General features: G+C 32.2%; 1 protein-coding gene across 2 annotated transcripts in view; it reads left to right on the forward strand.

Moving 5' to 3' along the window:
* The window catches only part of LOC143069532 (dipeptidyl peptidase 3-like), a 56,080-nt gene extending 43,374 nt beyond the window's left edge, over positions 1 to 12,706 (forward strand). For both annotated transcript variants that reach the window (XM_076244213.1, XM_076244214.1), the window contains one exon: positions 12,368 to 12,706. In XM_076244213.1, the coding sequence (XP_076100328.1) occupies positions 12,368 to 12,507 (140 nt within the window). In that variant the 3' untranslated portion in view covers positions 12,508 to 12,706. The remainder of the gene's footprint in view (positions 1 to 12,367) is intronic.
* The last annotated feature ends 3,231 nt before the right edge of the window (positions 12,707 to 15,937 follow it).

A 15,937-nucleotide genomic window follows, 5' to 3' on the forward strand; every position in this document is an offset into this window, starting at 1 on the left:
AAACTTGAAATATCTGAACTGAATATACTTGAAATATCTGAATTGAATGAACATGAACTATCTGATTTGAATCAAAACAGTAACAATAACTGTGCAAAAGAATTGAATCAAAACAGTAACAATTGCTGTGCAAAAGAAACTTGTCAAATACAAACAGATATTCTGTCAAATGAATCAAACAATAGTTATGCAAGAAAAGATTCTCATAGTAATATCCAAACTGATCTGTTGCAAGACCAAAATGAACAATCTAAAAATAATTTAGAAGAGATATCTGATTATTCCAATACACCTTATCGCTATTTGTCCGCCATTGCTGGAAATCACACAGGTTCCCGTAAAATTTTGACGTCATAAAACAAAATATCTGACGCCACAATGGAAAAGTGATTGTTGTTGACGTCAAAAGTTCAAGCGGGCGGGTCAGCCGGGATTAGCGATAAGGTGTATTCTTTTAATGCAAAATTTCTGAAATTTGGAACTTTTGACCAATATGCCACAAAATTTGCTGATCAAAGCAGGGGAAACCAATGTACTTGTAATTGCTTAGTTTTCTTGTCACTTTCTACATCAAATTTTGATTCAAACACACTGAACCTGGATTACATTTTGAATAAAGGTGATGAAATTTACAGGAAGCATGTTCAAGAATTAACAACACAGGGATTATTTAAAAATATGCTTTTAAATTTTGATGAAATTCCCATCAAAATAGAAATTCCTGAAGGGACTTTTATAATTAACAAACAAAATATTCTGTTTGGTCTAGCTTTACAGTACCAAGAGTTGACTGGATTTCTAACATTACAAGAAGCAATTCAAAGTTGTATAAAGCAGTCTAACAAATTTCTTATATTGATTGGAGCCATATGTTCGGCAGTTTATTATTTTAATCATACATACTATTTTTTTGACACTCATTCTCATTCAGAATGTACACTGAATAATCCATTAGATTCCTCTGGCAAAAGTATTTTGATTGGATTTGCTGACTTGCATGACCTCCTCAGTTACTTATATGCTTTTTACGCAAGTTTACAAATTGATTTAGACTCTCAATTTGAAATTTTACCTGTATGTATCAGTAGTAAAGATACTGACAAAGATGTGACCAAGCAGATTAAGAATTATTTCGATGATCAGAAACTAAGGAACACAAAACAAAAAAAAGTTTCCTACCAGTATATGAAGGTACCCAAATTTGTATATATGAAAAACTACATGCAAAATAGAAGAAAAAATAAAACATTCAAGGAAAAAGAATTAAATGCAAAAAGATATTCCAGAAAAGATAAAAATTATAGAAAAACTGAAGCAGATAAAAAAAAGTCTCAGAGAGATGATTCTGATATAAGGCAGAGAGAGAGACAAAGAGAACTTTCTTCTAAAAGAGAGGCTAGAAAGAATGAAGATTTCAAAAAAAGAGAACTTGCTGCGAAAAGAAAAGTTAGAAAGGATGAAAATTATAGAAGGGCTGAAGCGGAAAGTAAGAAGTCTCAAAGAGATAATTCTGATATAAGACAGATGGAAAGACAAAGAGAACTTGCTTCTAAAAGAGAGGCTAGAAAGGATGAAAATTATAGAAGGGCTGAAGCAGAAAGTAAGAAGTCTCAAAGAGATAATTCTGATATAAGACAGATGGAAAGACAAAGAGAACTTGCTGCGAAAAGAGAGGCTAGAAAGGATGAAAATTATAGAAGGGCTGAAGCAGAAAGTAAGAAGTCTCAAAGAGATAATTCTGATATAAGACAGATGGAAAGACAAAGAGAACTTGCTGCGAAAAGAGAGGCTAGAAAGGATGAAAATTATAGAAGGGCTGAAGCAGAAAGTAAGAAGTCTCAAAGAGATAATTCTGATATAAGACAGATGGAAAGACAAAGAGAACTTGCTTCTAAAAGAGAGGCTAGAAAAAATGAAGATTTCAATAAAAGAGAACTTGCTGCTAAAAGAAAAGTTAGAAAGGATGAAAATTATAGAAGGGCTGAAGCGGAAAGTAAGAAGTCTCAAAGAGATAATTCTGATATAAGACAGATGGAAAGACAAAGAGAACTTGCTTCTAAAAGAGAGGCTAGAAAGAGTGAAGATTTCAAAAGAAACGAAACAGAAAAGAAAAAAATTGCCAGACAAGATGAAGACTACAGAAAACATGAGTCTGAACGAGACTTCCACAGAAAAAAAGAATATAGGTCAAATCCAGAAAATTTAGAAAATGAGCGTTTGAAGAAACAAAGTTCTAGACAGAAAAACCTAGATATAGACAGATGTTATGAAAAGACAGCCAAAAGTACTAAAAGAAAAAACATTGATTTTACAGATCATGAAAAAGACCTGAAAAAGAAAAGAACTCAGGGTATAACCCTTGATGCTTGCATAAGAAATTTTAAAACAAAAATAAATCAAGGTCCTACATATATATGTACTTCATGTCATCAAACTTGGTTCTGTGATTCTGTAGTAAATTCTAAAACTGTCAAAACGAACACTCCTGCTAACATGACTCATTGTTTTACTAATTTTAAATCTGTACAGCACATAGAATGGATATGCCACACTTGTCTAAATGCAATTAAAAGAGGAAAAATACCTCGTTTTGCAATAGTAAATAAAATGGGATTTCCTCAAAAACCAAAAGAATTAAATTTGTATCCTTTAGAAGAGAGACTATTATCATTAAGAATTCCTTTTATGCAGATTCGACAGTTGCCTAGAGGTGGACAGTTATCAGTTAAAGGCAATGTTGTAAATGTACCTGTTGAAGTTCAACCTACAATAAATTCTCTTCCACATACAATAGAGAAATCAGGTACAATATCAGTCAAATTGAAGAAAAAGCTTGAATTCAAAAAATGTGATTTTAGTGAAAATGTCAGACCATTTGCTGTCGTTTGTGCATTACATTATTTAATGAGAACAAGTGACTTGTACAAGTCTTCTGGGATTGAAATAAATGATAATTGGATTACAGAAATAGCAAAAATAAATGAAGAAGAAACACAAAATGAAAACAATAGTACAGAACAAGAGAATGACCAAGATGAAAATGATTCAGACGATGACTCCGATCATTTCAGTGAAGTAGATGAAAGTGAAACGCATGTTGGAAACACAGATACACTGTTAGATCACATTCCAGACGACAATCCACTATGTGATACAGGTTTAACTTTTGCTCCTGGTGAAGGTCAACGACCAATTAGTCTCTACAGTGATCCTGATGCAGAGTACTTATCTTTTCCAACTATATTTTGTGGTCAAAGAAGGCCAGATAACAAAGACAGGTCTGTTTCTGTTCACTATACTGATATTGTTAAATGGGAACTAAGGTCCATGGATAGGAGAGTAGCACAGTCTGTACCAAACATTTTTTTTAAGTTAAAGAAAATTCAGTTAAAAAACATAAGTGATAAGGTCAATCTTGCTCTGAGAAGGTGTCAATCAGAAGGAAAACAATGGACAGCAAAAGATGTACTGAATCCTAACACTGTGAATGATCTTGTAAGATTGGATGAAGGTTATTATATCTTTAGAAGTTTAAGAAACTCTCCAGTTTACCTTGAAAAGAGGAAAAAAGATTTGTTTGCAATGATTAGACAGTTGGGTCTTCCAACATGGTTTGGCTCTCTTTCATCTGCAGACACTAACTGGAAAGATTTGTTACGAATTCTTGGCAAATTAAATGATGGCAAAGAGTATACTGACAACGAATTGGAAGAAATGGATTGGAATCAGAAATCTAAACTTGTTCAGAAAGACCCTGTGACGTGCTCTAGATATTTTGATTATCGTGTCCAACAGTTTATCAACTTGGTGTTGAAAAGTGATCATGATCCTATTGGAAAATTGACAGATTTTTTTTATAGGGTTGAATTTCAACAGAGAGGTTCACCACATATTCATATCTTAATTTGGATTGAAAATGCACCAGTGTATGAAAGTGATTCAAATGAAGATGTTGTAGCATTTATTGATAAATATGTCTCCTGTTCACTTGTAGAAAATGACAGTTTAGTCAATTTGCAAGTTCATAAACATTCAAAAACGTGCAGAAAAAAAGGTCACCCAATTTGTCGTTTTGGTTTTCCCCTTCCACCTATGAAAGCAACAGTAATTTTAGAACCTTTGGGAGAAAATGATGACATAGAAAAATACAAGGCTATATATAAAGAAATACAAAACGAAATTAATACACTTCACAATTTTGAAGATATAGACCAGATGACATATGACATGTTTTTAGATGACGTGTTACAAATGAATGATGAAAATTACATTAAAGCCATTAGAAGCAACTTGAATGGTCCAAAAGTTTTTCTCAAACGAAAACCATCTGAAGTCCGTGTTAATGGTTACATGAAAACTGTGTTGGTAGCCTGGCAAGCCAATCATGATTTACAGTTTGTTTTAGATGCATTTGCATGTGCAGTGTATATTGTTTCATACATAAGTAAGTCACAAAAAGGTATGAGTGCATTACTAGACCAAGCAGCAAAAGAAGCACGACAGGGAAATTTAGACTTGAAGCATCAAGTAAGACACATTGGGAATTACTTTTCAAATTCTGTTGAAACAAGCGCACAAGAAGCAACCTACTTAACACTACAGATGCCTTTAACAAAAGCTACAAGACAAGTTGTATTCATTAACACATCTCCACGTCACAAAAGAACTTTCCTCCTAAAGCAATCATCAGCCCTAGAAAAACTAGGCCCAGACTCTACTGAAATAGAATCAGACAATGATATTAAAAGATACTCGCGTAGACCAAAACAACTGGAGAACTGGTGTCTAGCAGACTATGTATCTGAACTTGAATTGCAGTATCCTAAAACTTCAGAGTCCTCAGATCATGAAACAGAACAGCAGGACAATGGATCTGAAAGTGAAAATGAAGAGGCAAATACAGATGTTATAGAAGAAAACAATAACAAAATTGACTTAACTCTGAAGAATGGTATTAGAATATACCAAAGAAAAACACCTAAGGTTATAAGATATGTTAAATACAATTACAAGACTGACTCTGAAAACTTCTACAGAGAACGCTTAATGTTATTTTATCCATGGAGAAATGAACTTTCAGATTTGCAATGTGGACATGAAACATTTGAAAAAATGTACTTGACTGTTGCAAGACTATTAGAAAAAAAAGCCAAGCAATATGAGGGTAAAGTAATAGATCTAGAGAAAGCTATAGAAGAGGCAGAAAATGAATGTAATGAGAATGATCAAATAGCACCTGCCACACAGCAAGTAGAAATGGAAGATGCTGAAATAGGCCCAACAGAATCTGAACAGTATGTTCATTTCAATCCAGATAGACCAACATAACATAGACTGTATGATATGTCCCGTGAAGTTGGAATAGAAGCAAGAACAGTAGAATTGACAAATCATGCCAACAGAATAAGTGAGAGTGATTATTTTGCATTGATAAGATCCTTGAATAAAAAGCAGTGGGAATTTTTCCAACATGTTGTCACATGGGTTAAAACAAAACATGAACCATTTTATACATTTTTGACAGGTGGAGCAGGGTGCGGAAAATCTGTAGTTGTCAGAGCAATATTTCAAGCTTTACATAGACACTTATGTTCTATTGAAGGTGAGGACCCTGACGATATAAGAATTCTTCTTTGTGCTCCTACTGGAAAGGCAGCTTACAATATAAATGGTCTGACTATTCACAATGCTTTCCAGATACAACCAAATAAAGGACTTGACCAGTCACTGTCATGTGATGTTCTCAATACACTCAGAATGAAATACAGAAATTTGTCTCTGATTTTGATTGATGAAATTTCAATGGTTGGAAACAAAATGTTCTCTTTACTGGAGAGAAGGCTGAAAAAAATCAAGGGAAGCAACTGTTCATTTGGTGGCGTCAGTATCATAGCTATTGGTGACTTTTTCCAACTCCAGCCTGTATTTGACAGCTGGATTTTCAATGATCTTAGCAAAGGATTAACAGCATTAGCCCCTAATTACTGGAAATTATTATTTTCTTTTCATGAACTTACTGAAATAATGAGACAAAAAGATGATTTAGAATTTGCTCTTCTACTAAATAGGTTGAGACAAAATCAGCTGACTGAAAATGATTTTGCAGTTTTAAGTACAAGAACTGTTTCAATCAGTGATACAACATACAGAACTAATGCTACACATTTGTTTGTTGAAAATGCTTTAGTGGATAATTTTAATTTGCAATACATATCTAAATTATGCTCACCAAAAGTTAAAGTTAAAGCAGTTGACACAGTTTGTGGGGATTTACCAACATCTGTAAAAACAAAATTACTTAGTTCTTTACCAGAAAAACAGTCTGATACAGCCAATCTTGCAAAAGAAGTAGTACTAGCAATTGGGATGAAATATGATCTTACAGCTAATATTGAAGTCACTGATGGTCTCACAAATGGTTCAACATGTGAACTTAAATTGATTGAGTGCAAAACTACATCTTTAAGACCAAGTATCATATGGGTTAAGTTTGAAGATGCCAGAATAGGTGCTAACAATAGAAAAAAATATTCACACTTGTACGGAAAAGATGTTGAAAAAACATGGACTCCAATGTTTGACATTAAAAGATCATTTACTTATAAATATAAGACCTTTGAAAGAATTCAGTTTCCTCTTCGCCCAGCAGCCGGAAAAACAATACATAAATCGCAAGGAGATACATTACACGAGGTTGTTGTTAGTCTGAAATCAAAACGTAAAGGGAAAATACCACATATTCACTATGTTGCACTAAGCAGAGTAACATCTTTAACTGGATTACAGATATTAGATCTTAATCAAGAAGCAATAGCTGTAGCAGATTGTGTTCGACAAGAATTACACAGACTAAGGACAGATGCAACTCTACAGTTGTGCTTTAAGCCATTGTATAACTTATCAAGTAACTATTTTAAAGTAGTTTTTCACAACTCAAGGTCATTGCATGCTCACTTTAATGATCTTAAATCAGATCCTAACATCTTGGATGCTGATGTTATTGGTATTGCTGAATCAAGACTTATTTCAACAGATGAAAATGATGATTTTCATGTACCTGGTTTTGAACCACCAATTCGATTAGACCAAAAGCAAACAAACTTTAATACAAGACCACCTCATGGATTGGTATTATATTATCGAAATGATTGTATTCTTCACAATACAGTCACTTTCTCAACTCCATCTTTAGAGTTTGTTATAGCAGACATAATATCACCCAGCAAAGGTCTTTTTCAGGTTGTCTTTGTTTACAAAGCACCAAACTGCAAATTGCAACAACTTAAAGATACTTTCCTTGCAAGCCTTCTTCCTGACGTGTATTTAAGACATCCAAAAATTATCCTAATGGGAGACTTTAATATTGATTTAAACACTGGGAACACTTCTTTTTTAAAGTTCATGAGAGATTCATTTTGCTGTTCACAAATTGTGTCTAAACCTACTACATCTTATGGTACATTGTTGGACTTAATTTTCCTAAATTTTGATAGTAAGGTAAATTTTGAAACAGAAGTTCTTGATTCCTATTGGTCCGATCATAAAGTTATATATGTAGCCATTGAAACTCAATGATTCAGTGTCATAATTATTTTATATGCCGAAACCAGCTTTGTTTGAAACAATGAAAATTAAACCCGCTGAAAAACATGACACATTTGCGGTTGCTGAAAATGCAACCTCAAATGTGCAGGAGTGGTTTTAAAGGAAAATGGGTTTCCACTCCAACAGATTTGCCTTTTTTTTAGTAGGAATAGAAATGAGTTGGCTTCAAGGCTCTTGATATCCAGTTTTACCTGTTTAGAAGAAAGCTTCTTTACAAAGCTTTCTTCTTTATAGGTACACTGGATTAAAGGTAGCAGAGGTAAAGAAATTTGAAACTGTGTTGCTTTGACTTCCATAAAGCAGAAAGGCCATTGGTGATTAGTCCACTATTTGCTATGGAAGAAAAGTAGAATTCCATTCATTTCAAGTCAGTAATGATTGGAGACATCAAATTTTACTACCTGAATGCTCATTGTATCAGTGGAGAGTTGTGTGCACTTCGCATGTGAACACTCCTGATATTTACTTATTATAAATGTATATATATATAATTCTTGAAATATTTGTTTTTGAATACAATCAAAAGCCATTGCTTTAATATAGATGTAAAAAGGGAGTTTTGAAGACCACAAGTTCCATGCCTCATTTCTCTTCCTACAAAATTATTAAATTTAACTGGCTGTTTGATGAACTATGATTAAATAATCAAAATGTTTATGAATGTTGAAATCCTTGCTGTTATATACATATATTCATTGTAATTTTTCATATAGATAACTTGATACAATTTACAATACTTTTGTTCACTATATATATATATGATATACTAAACATTTATCATGATTAAGTATGTACAGTTTACTTTTTGTAATGCCAAATTAATCTGTATATTTATCTCATCCAATATTCATTGACTTTTCTGTTTAAGAAATGCTCTCATGTTCATGTCAGACATAATAAATCAGTTTCTGTACAAATACCACATATTTTATTATAATATTATAATTACTTCGAGTTCTCCAAATTGAAAAACAATCCATAAATCCAACATTTTTGATTTCTTATGATTTCAATTATGTCTTATTCTAAGTACACGTTTATCAAAATGTGTAAATCATTAATTTATGCAAAGGGTTAAATGTTGAGAAAAAAAATCAAATATTGCATTAATTTGTCATTCTGCTCAACTATGTGGTTGCATTTTTGCTTATACATTTGATAAATATGTAGAAGTCATTTATAAAACAGAAACTAATGAACAATTCATGTAAACATTTGCTTCATAGAGAAAAAAATTGTGAACATTTGCTTAATAGAGAAGAAATTTGTGACATTTGCCTATTAAAGAAGAATTTGTGAACATTTGCTTTCATAGAGCAGAAATTTGTTACATTTGCCTATTAGAAAAGAATTTGTAAACATTTGCTTAATAGAGTAGAAATTTGTGAACATTTGCTTAATAGAGCAGAAATTTGTGAACATTTGCTTAATAGAGCAGAAATTTGTGAACATTTGCTTAATAGAGCAGAAATTTGTGAACATTTGCTTAATAGAGAAGAAATTTGAGAACATTTAATGACTGTTTTATAATAAGCCAATGTAAAGTGAATAGTAAACTAATTGCTGAAGAAAATAAGAATTATATAGATTGTTTCAGTAACATCATACAACAATTAATAAACGTATGGAGTAAACTCTTGAATCTTGCATTAAAGCAAATCCACCAGAACTGATATGAATAAAGTTTAATACAGAGATACTATGGTACAACTCAGTATACCATGATTAGAAATGAAACAACAATGACAATTACTTTGACAGATAGTTGTTAAATGCTCAAGAGAAAATAAATTATATATAGAATCTAAACTCTTTAAGTTGTAAAAAACTGTTAAATATTCTTCTCAACAAGTCCTTACAAATTACCTTCAAGAAATTTTGAAGGTCAAGTTATGGAAACAATAATCATATCATAATATAATCTCTGTGTTGCTTTTTATATATACTGTTTTTACTGTCATATTTTGACTTTGAATATGTGTTGTTATAGAATGTAAATATTGTTCTATAAGTGAACTGTTTTAATGCACATATATAAAAAAAAATGTATAAGACAATGAATATTATAATGCATTATTTGAAGTATTTGATGTGTTCAAATTTTTCGTAATAAACAATTAAATTTGATGTCTTTTATTATTTTTCACACCCCTTGAAATTGATAAGAACAAAACTTCCAGTCAAGAAGAGAAATAAAAATGAGTCACAACCCAAAAATGACAAACAAATAGCAGCTTCACACATGTTAGAACTACTATAAAGGTCGTCTCTATTTAAGCTAGCAAAAACTTAGTTCTCTGTGTCTACCTTGTTCAATTCAAGTAATACCTATTCACTTTGAATCTTAATTTAAAGGTCAGGTCACCACTCATAAAAGATGATAATCTTGGGTCCAGTAAAAAGATTGATACAGTTGATCTGTTGCCATTCTCCATAATGATCAGTTACTTTGCTGTCATAACTAATTGAACAACTTATATATATTGAACAAATCAATTAAAGTTTCCTTAATGGTCCTTGACCAGTAATGATAACGTCTGGCGTATATACAAAATGTAGTCTTGGTATCGATGATGAGTTTATATAGAACAAATATATAAACATGTATGTTCATGAGAGAACAACACAATACTTGAAAAGTGTGTTTTATACCTCAAAACTGAAAATAATAAACTTGTTGAAAGTGGTTCAATCACAAGAAAGATTAGATTTTGGTTCACAAAGTTTCCTTTAACAAAAAGTATTACTGTTATTTCATGCATCAAATGTCAACAAAAATCTAAGGTGAGCGACACAGGGTCCTTGGACCCTCTAGTCTTGTTCCTTAGTGATTTGATGTTACAAGGTTTTTTTTTAATCCTGGTATCTAGACTATGATGAGTTTATTCAAATTTATCATCCACATCTTTTATACTCTGGGCTATTTGAAGCTTGCGACATAAGGTATAGCTCAATCTTAAAATATAATATTATCATATAATTGGAACAAAAAAAACAAAAAAAATATGATGAGTTTATTCAAAATTATCCACATCTTTTATACTCTGGGCTATTTCAAGCTTGTGACATAAGGAATAGCTCAATCTTAAAATATAATATTATCATAAAATTGGAACAAAAATAAGTTATAATGACAAATTCCTACTTCACAGAAAGACACATGATTACAATAGGTTTACAAATTATTTTCCCTTTTATACTTAAATATATTTAGGCGTAAGTGTAGATTTTTTCCCTACTCTTTACTTCAAAGATATTAAGGTGTGAGAAATTGGGGAAGTTTTTCAGTGATTCAGCGGTATAAGTAGCTGGTATTTTTAGCAGTACAAGTTGTCATAAGTGCCACTCAAACAAACATGTATTTCCTTATTATGTCTTGTCACTAAAGATTAGATAGCCACATATTTTATTAATCAAGTTTTGATGTACACAGTTAGGTTTACAAAGTATTACATAAGTACAAAGGGTTGGTCTTTCCTGTAAATATAGATCATATTATTCATAAGTTTTAAAATAGAATCTGCTTTTTATTCATAGACATTCTCCAAATGTCTGCAATTTCCAAAAGATAAAAATGATCTCATTATCATGTGATTCACAAATCATCTAATCAGAGGTGAATGTAATTAGTTCGACTTGCCAGAATCTTACAATCAGACTAGTAGAAGTTAATTCTGGTGTACAGTAAAAAGTTACAATTGTTGTTCTTTAACAACTACAACTGACATCATGAACGTTTTTATCAAATTTTCTGCAAAAAGGTCACTTTTATTTAATTTACTGAAGACCCGTTTCATACCACACATATTTCTGAGGTAAAAAAAATTAGGTGGTCAAAATTTTCTGCCAAATGGTCAATTCTATCTTGAGATTATGAAGACACAATTTATACAACATATAAGAAGTGAGACCAAAATTCTAAGGTTAAATTCAGATGGACCTTAAGTTCAATTTTGTTTTAACTTTGTGGAGGCCTAATTTATACAAGATTTTAGTGTTTTGACCAAAATTGTTAGGCCAAATTTAAGTGTAAATATAAAGTAAAGCTTATTAAACCCTATATAACTCATTTAATGTATACATATAGCCTGATTACAAATTTTTGTCCTAGTTTTACCCTTTCTGATACATATAAAAGGACAAATCAAATATACATTGAAAAAACAGCAACCCAGTGACAAAAACAAATAATGAGGTCAACACATAGTGTGAAACAATATCCAAGTGTACAAAATTTTCTCACTGTGCTGCTTTGAAGACCTACATGATTGTGACCTTTGAATGCTTTCTCTCTTTGGTTTGGTTATTGTCTCTTTTGACATATTCTACTCTTCCATTCTTTATTCCAAATACCTATGCAAATTTTCAATCCCCATATTACTTAAGTCCCGGAAATCTTCAATGAATTGAACAGATAAACAAAATGTGCTATCACTTTGTCTGTGTAATCTGAAATATTGGTTTAAAGGTCAAAAGAATATCAGTTATATACTTTAATATAGATGCATCATAATTTTTGATAATCAGAATTTTATATATTTTTTTTTTTTAAGTTGTGCATTTTGTGATTAAAACTAGTTTTACTGAACAATTACAGACTTTTTGTTTAGGGGCCAGATGAAGCCCGCCTCTGGGTGTGGGATTTTCTCAATGTGTTGAGGACCAATAGGTGGCTTTTGGTTGTTTTCTGTTCTTTTGCTGGGTTTTTGTCTCTTGTATATTCCTAATTTTCATTATCCATTTTTATAATTTTATATTCCAGGACCTACGGTAAAGTTACAAAGTTACGAATCATCAGCAGATGGACTGGTTCAATCATTTATCGACAGATTTCCTACATCAGAAGTAGATGACATTCTAAAGGAATTAATGGAAAAAGATCAGCCGTATTTCACCACTTAAAATATGACCATGTGTTAAATAGACAGGACCAGATATAGACATTCCATCCTAATACAGTGAAATCAATTGTCAAATTATCCAAGATAATTACTTGAAATCAATAGTCAAATTATCCAAGATAATTACAAATACAATCTCACAGAACTAGAAAAATTTGAAACAGTCATTTATAATGATTAAATTATTCTAGAAATCCTGATGCTTCTTTTAGTTATTTTTGTTGTTGGGTAACTGTGCTAATTGATGTAAAGCTTTTCTCATCACTTGGCGTCCGTTGTTGGCAGCGGCGGTGTAAACTTTTTACAATTTGAACTTCTTCTAGAGAACCACTGAATGGATTGAAACTAAACATGGCATGAATGTTCCTTATGAGGTGCTGACCAAGTGTTGTTACTTTGTAGCCGATCCATCATTCAAGATGGCCACCAGAGGGGGACTAAGTTTAACATAGGACCCTATGGGAAATACATACAAATGTCTTCTTTTAGAGAACCACTGAATGGAATGAAACCAAACATGGCATGAATCTTTCCTATGAGGTGCTGACCAAGTGTTGTTACTTTGTAGCCAATCTATTATCTAAGATGGCCGCCAGTAGAGACTTAGTTTAACATAGGACCCTAAGGGAAATACATACAAATGTCTTCTTTAATAGAACTACTGAATAAATGAAATCAAACATAACTATATTAAACCAAATTTCGCCTAAAACATCATTATAAGTATCTGTTACAATTTTTTACATTTTTTAATTTTATTTCAAAATCCCAAGTATAGAATCCAGGGGCGTAGCTAGAAAGAAACAATGTGCAAGCAACTAAATTTTTGGGAACCTTTTATGCAGAAAAATATTTTCTTTTCCGGTTTTTGGTCATAGGACGGTTAAAAGAGGAGCTATATGTAGATAGGACTTATAAAAAATTTATGAATGTAAAACTATTAATAAATCATCTGAATAGAGTAATACATAAATAACACATATTTGTGATACAGAATTTACTCAAAATTGTCCAAAATCTGCTCTTCGGGTCTTGGCAGAAACAAACTTCTCTATTACTTTAATTGTCAATATTCACACTGAAATGCCGATGAATATGCAGTAATGCTAGTAGCTGTCGTCGTTCATTGTTGATCGTACATTTGTTTTCAACATACGCAAAAAATAATGAGACTTTCCAATACTGTTTTGGCGTGTTTGCAGGGTGAATGGCTCTGGTAGTCTGTCGACCACATCGCCTCGTCATATTTTCAACGATATCGAAGGGTTCTGATAATTCTAATGCCGATTGGTACATCTCATTCCAAACTGATGAACCGTACACTGTAAAATGTGCTCCAAAAACTACATGTCTTAGACTGAGTATTACAAATTCAAATCTTGTAAAAGATACAAGTTACTGTCCGATTTTGTCATAATATCCAATACATGTAACACTTTTATTTTGAAACCAAATGCCATTATTTAATGATATTTCATCAATTAAAAAAGTGACAACATAGGTGTTTCCTTTAACATTCAATCTATAAATTTTTATTTTGCCATTTTTTTTTTTTACATACCGAATCGATGTGCACGCAACTGCGTGTTAGCATATAGAAAGCTACGCGCCTGGAATCAGGTGAGCCACACAGGCTCTTGAGAGCCTCTAGAGTTCATATTGTAATTTGGTTTGCTTTCTTCTTGATGTTTACTCCTCATCCTTTTATTCTACCACAAAATATTTTACGTTCATATGTATTGGTATCACTTCCTCATCATCTGTAGTCTTCAACTTCGTCCAAAGACACTTAGTTTCCGGACAATGACTTAAGTTTAAGTGAATGAATCTCTATGAAATTTAAACACAAGGTTTGAAACCACAAAAGAAAGGGGTCAAAATTAGTATTTTCTAGTTTCCAGACAATAACTTGTGTTTAAGTGTATGGATCTTTCTGAAGTTATACCACAAGGTTCCATACCAAAAAAAGGAAGGTTGGGATTGATTTTAGGGGTTATGGCCCAAACTGTTTAGGAATTAGTTGCCAAAAACAATACTTTTCTTATACTTTGTATAAATTGCTTAATTCTTGACCAATTTCAATGGGGTTTGATTTCTTAATTCTTGGGGTTCTTTAATATGATGAATCTAACTGCGTAATAAGTTTTTGGAATTTGGTCCCCATTTTTAAATTGGTCCACATGAGGTTCAAAGAGTCTAAAATTTAACTTCATTTGATTCTAGCAAAAATTGAACTCTTGTGGTTCTTTGATATGCTTAATCTAACCATGTATTTAGATTTTTGATTTTTGGGCCCTGTTATCAAATTGGTTCACATTGAGGTTAAAAGGGTCCAAAATTAAACTTTGTTTGATTTCATCAAATATTGAATTCTTGGGATTGTTTGATATGCTGAATCAATCCATGGCCATGTATTTAGATATTGGATATTGGACCATAATAGGTAAATTTATTTTTTTTAAGTTCATTAGACCACATTCATTCTGTGTCAGAAACCTATGCTGTATCAACTACTTAATCACAATTCAAATTCAGAGCTGTATCAAGCTTGAATGTTGTGTCCATACTGGTCCCAATTGTTCAGAGTTTGACCTCTGCTGTCATATCAAGGTGAGCCCTGCAGAGCATCTGGTTTTAAATATGTTATTGTTTACTGCTTTTCCACAACTGATTATCATATGATTATTGACGTTAGAAAAGTGACATGAAACCCACCAAAAATCAGTATAGTTAGATCAGTTATATTGGAAGGATAAGGAATACCTGCTTCATTTTGTGGCACCTGTCATGCTACTCATTTCAAGTTTTAGTGATTAGTGATCTTTAGTAATTTCATACCCCAGAGTATGAGAAAGGAGTTGTGTCAATGTATATGATTTAGTCAAGCAGGATTTAAAATTATAACACATCAACTTTTTATGTCCTGAAATCCATGTAATATTTGCCACTGGACATAGAATACTAATCCATCCATGTCAATAGAACTAAACTTAAACATGGCCTATAGATTTGTATACGGAGGTAGGGCAGTTATGATTGATATGAGGTTAAAACATATTTTTTTTACTTTCAATTAATAAAGGTATTAACATTAATGTTGAGATATCAAGGTTAATATTTGTGTTCTATAGATGTGGTTGATCTACTTTGTGTAGATAGTAATGAGACAAATACCTAGCAATTTAACTCATCATGTACACCAGTGTATGTAAATGATTATGTTGTCACACTATCAGTGGCGGATCCAGGAGAGGGGGGGGGGGTTCCAGGGGTTGGAACCCCCCTTTTTTTTGGCCGATCAATGCATTTGAATGGGAGCATATAGTTGGAACACCCCCTTTACTCTGGGTTGGGAACCCCTTTTAAAAATGGCTGGATCCGCCACTGCACTATTGATTCGTTGACTTAATTTCAGGAGAGGGGTAGAATTG

The sequence above is a fragment of the Mytilus galloprovincialis genome, chromosome 3, assembly GCF_965363235.1.
Source record: "Mytilus galloprovincialis chromosome 3, xbMytGall1.hap1.1, whole genome shotgun sequence".
Lineage (NCBI taxonomy): Eukaryota > Metazoa > Mollusca > Bivalvia > Mytilida > Mytilidae > Mytilus > Mytilus galloprovincialis.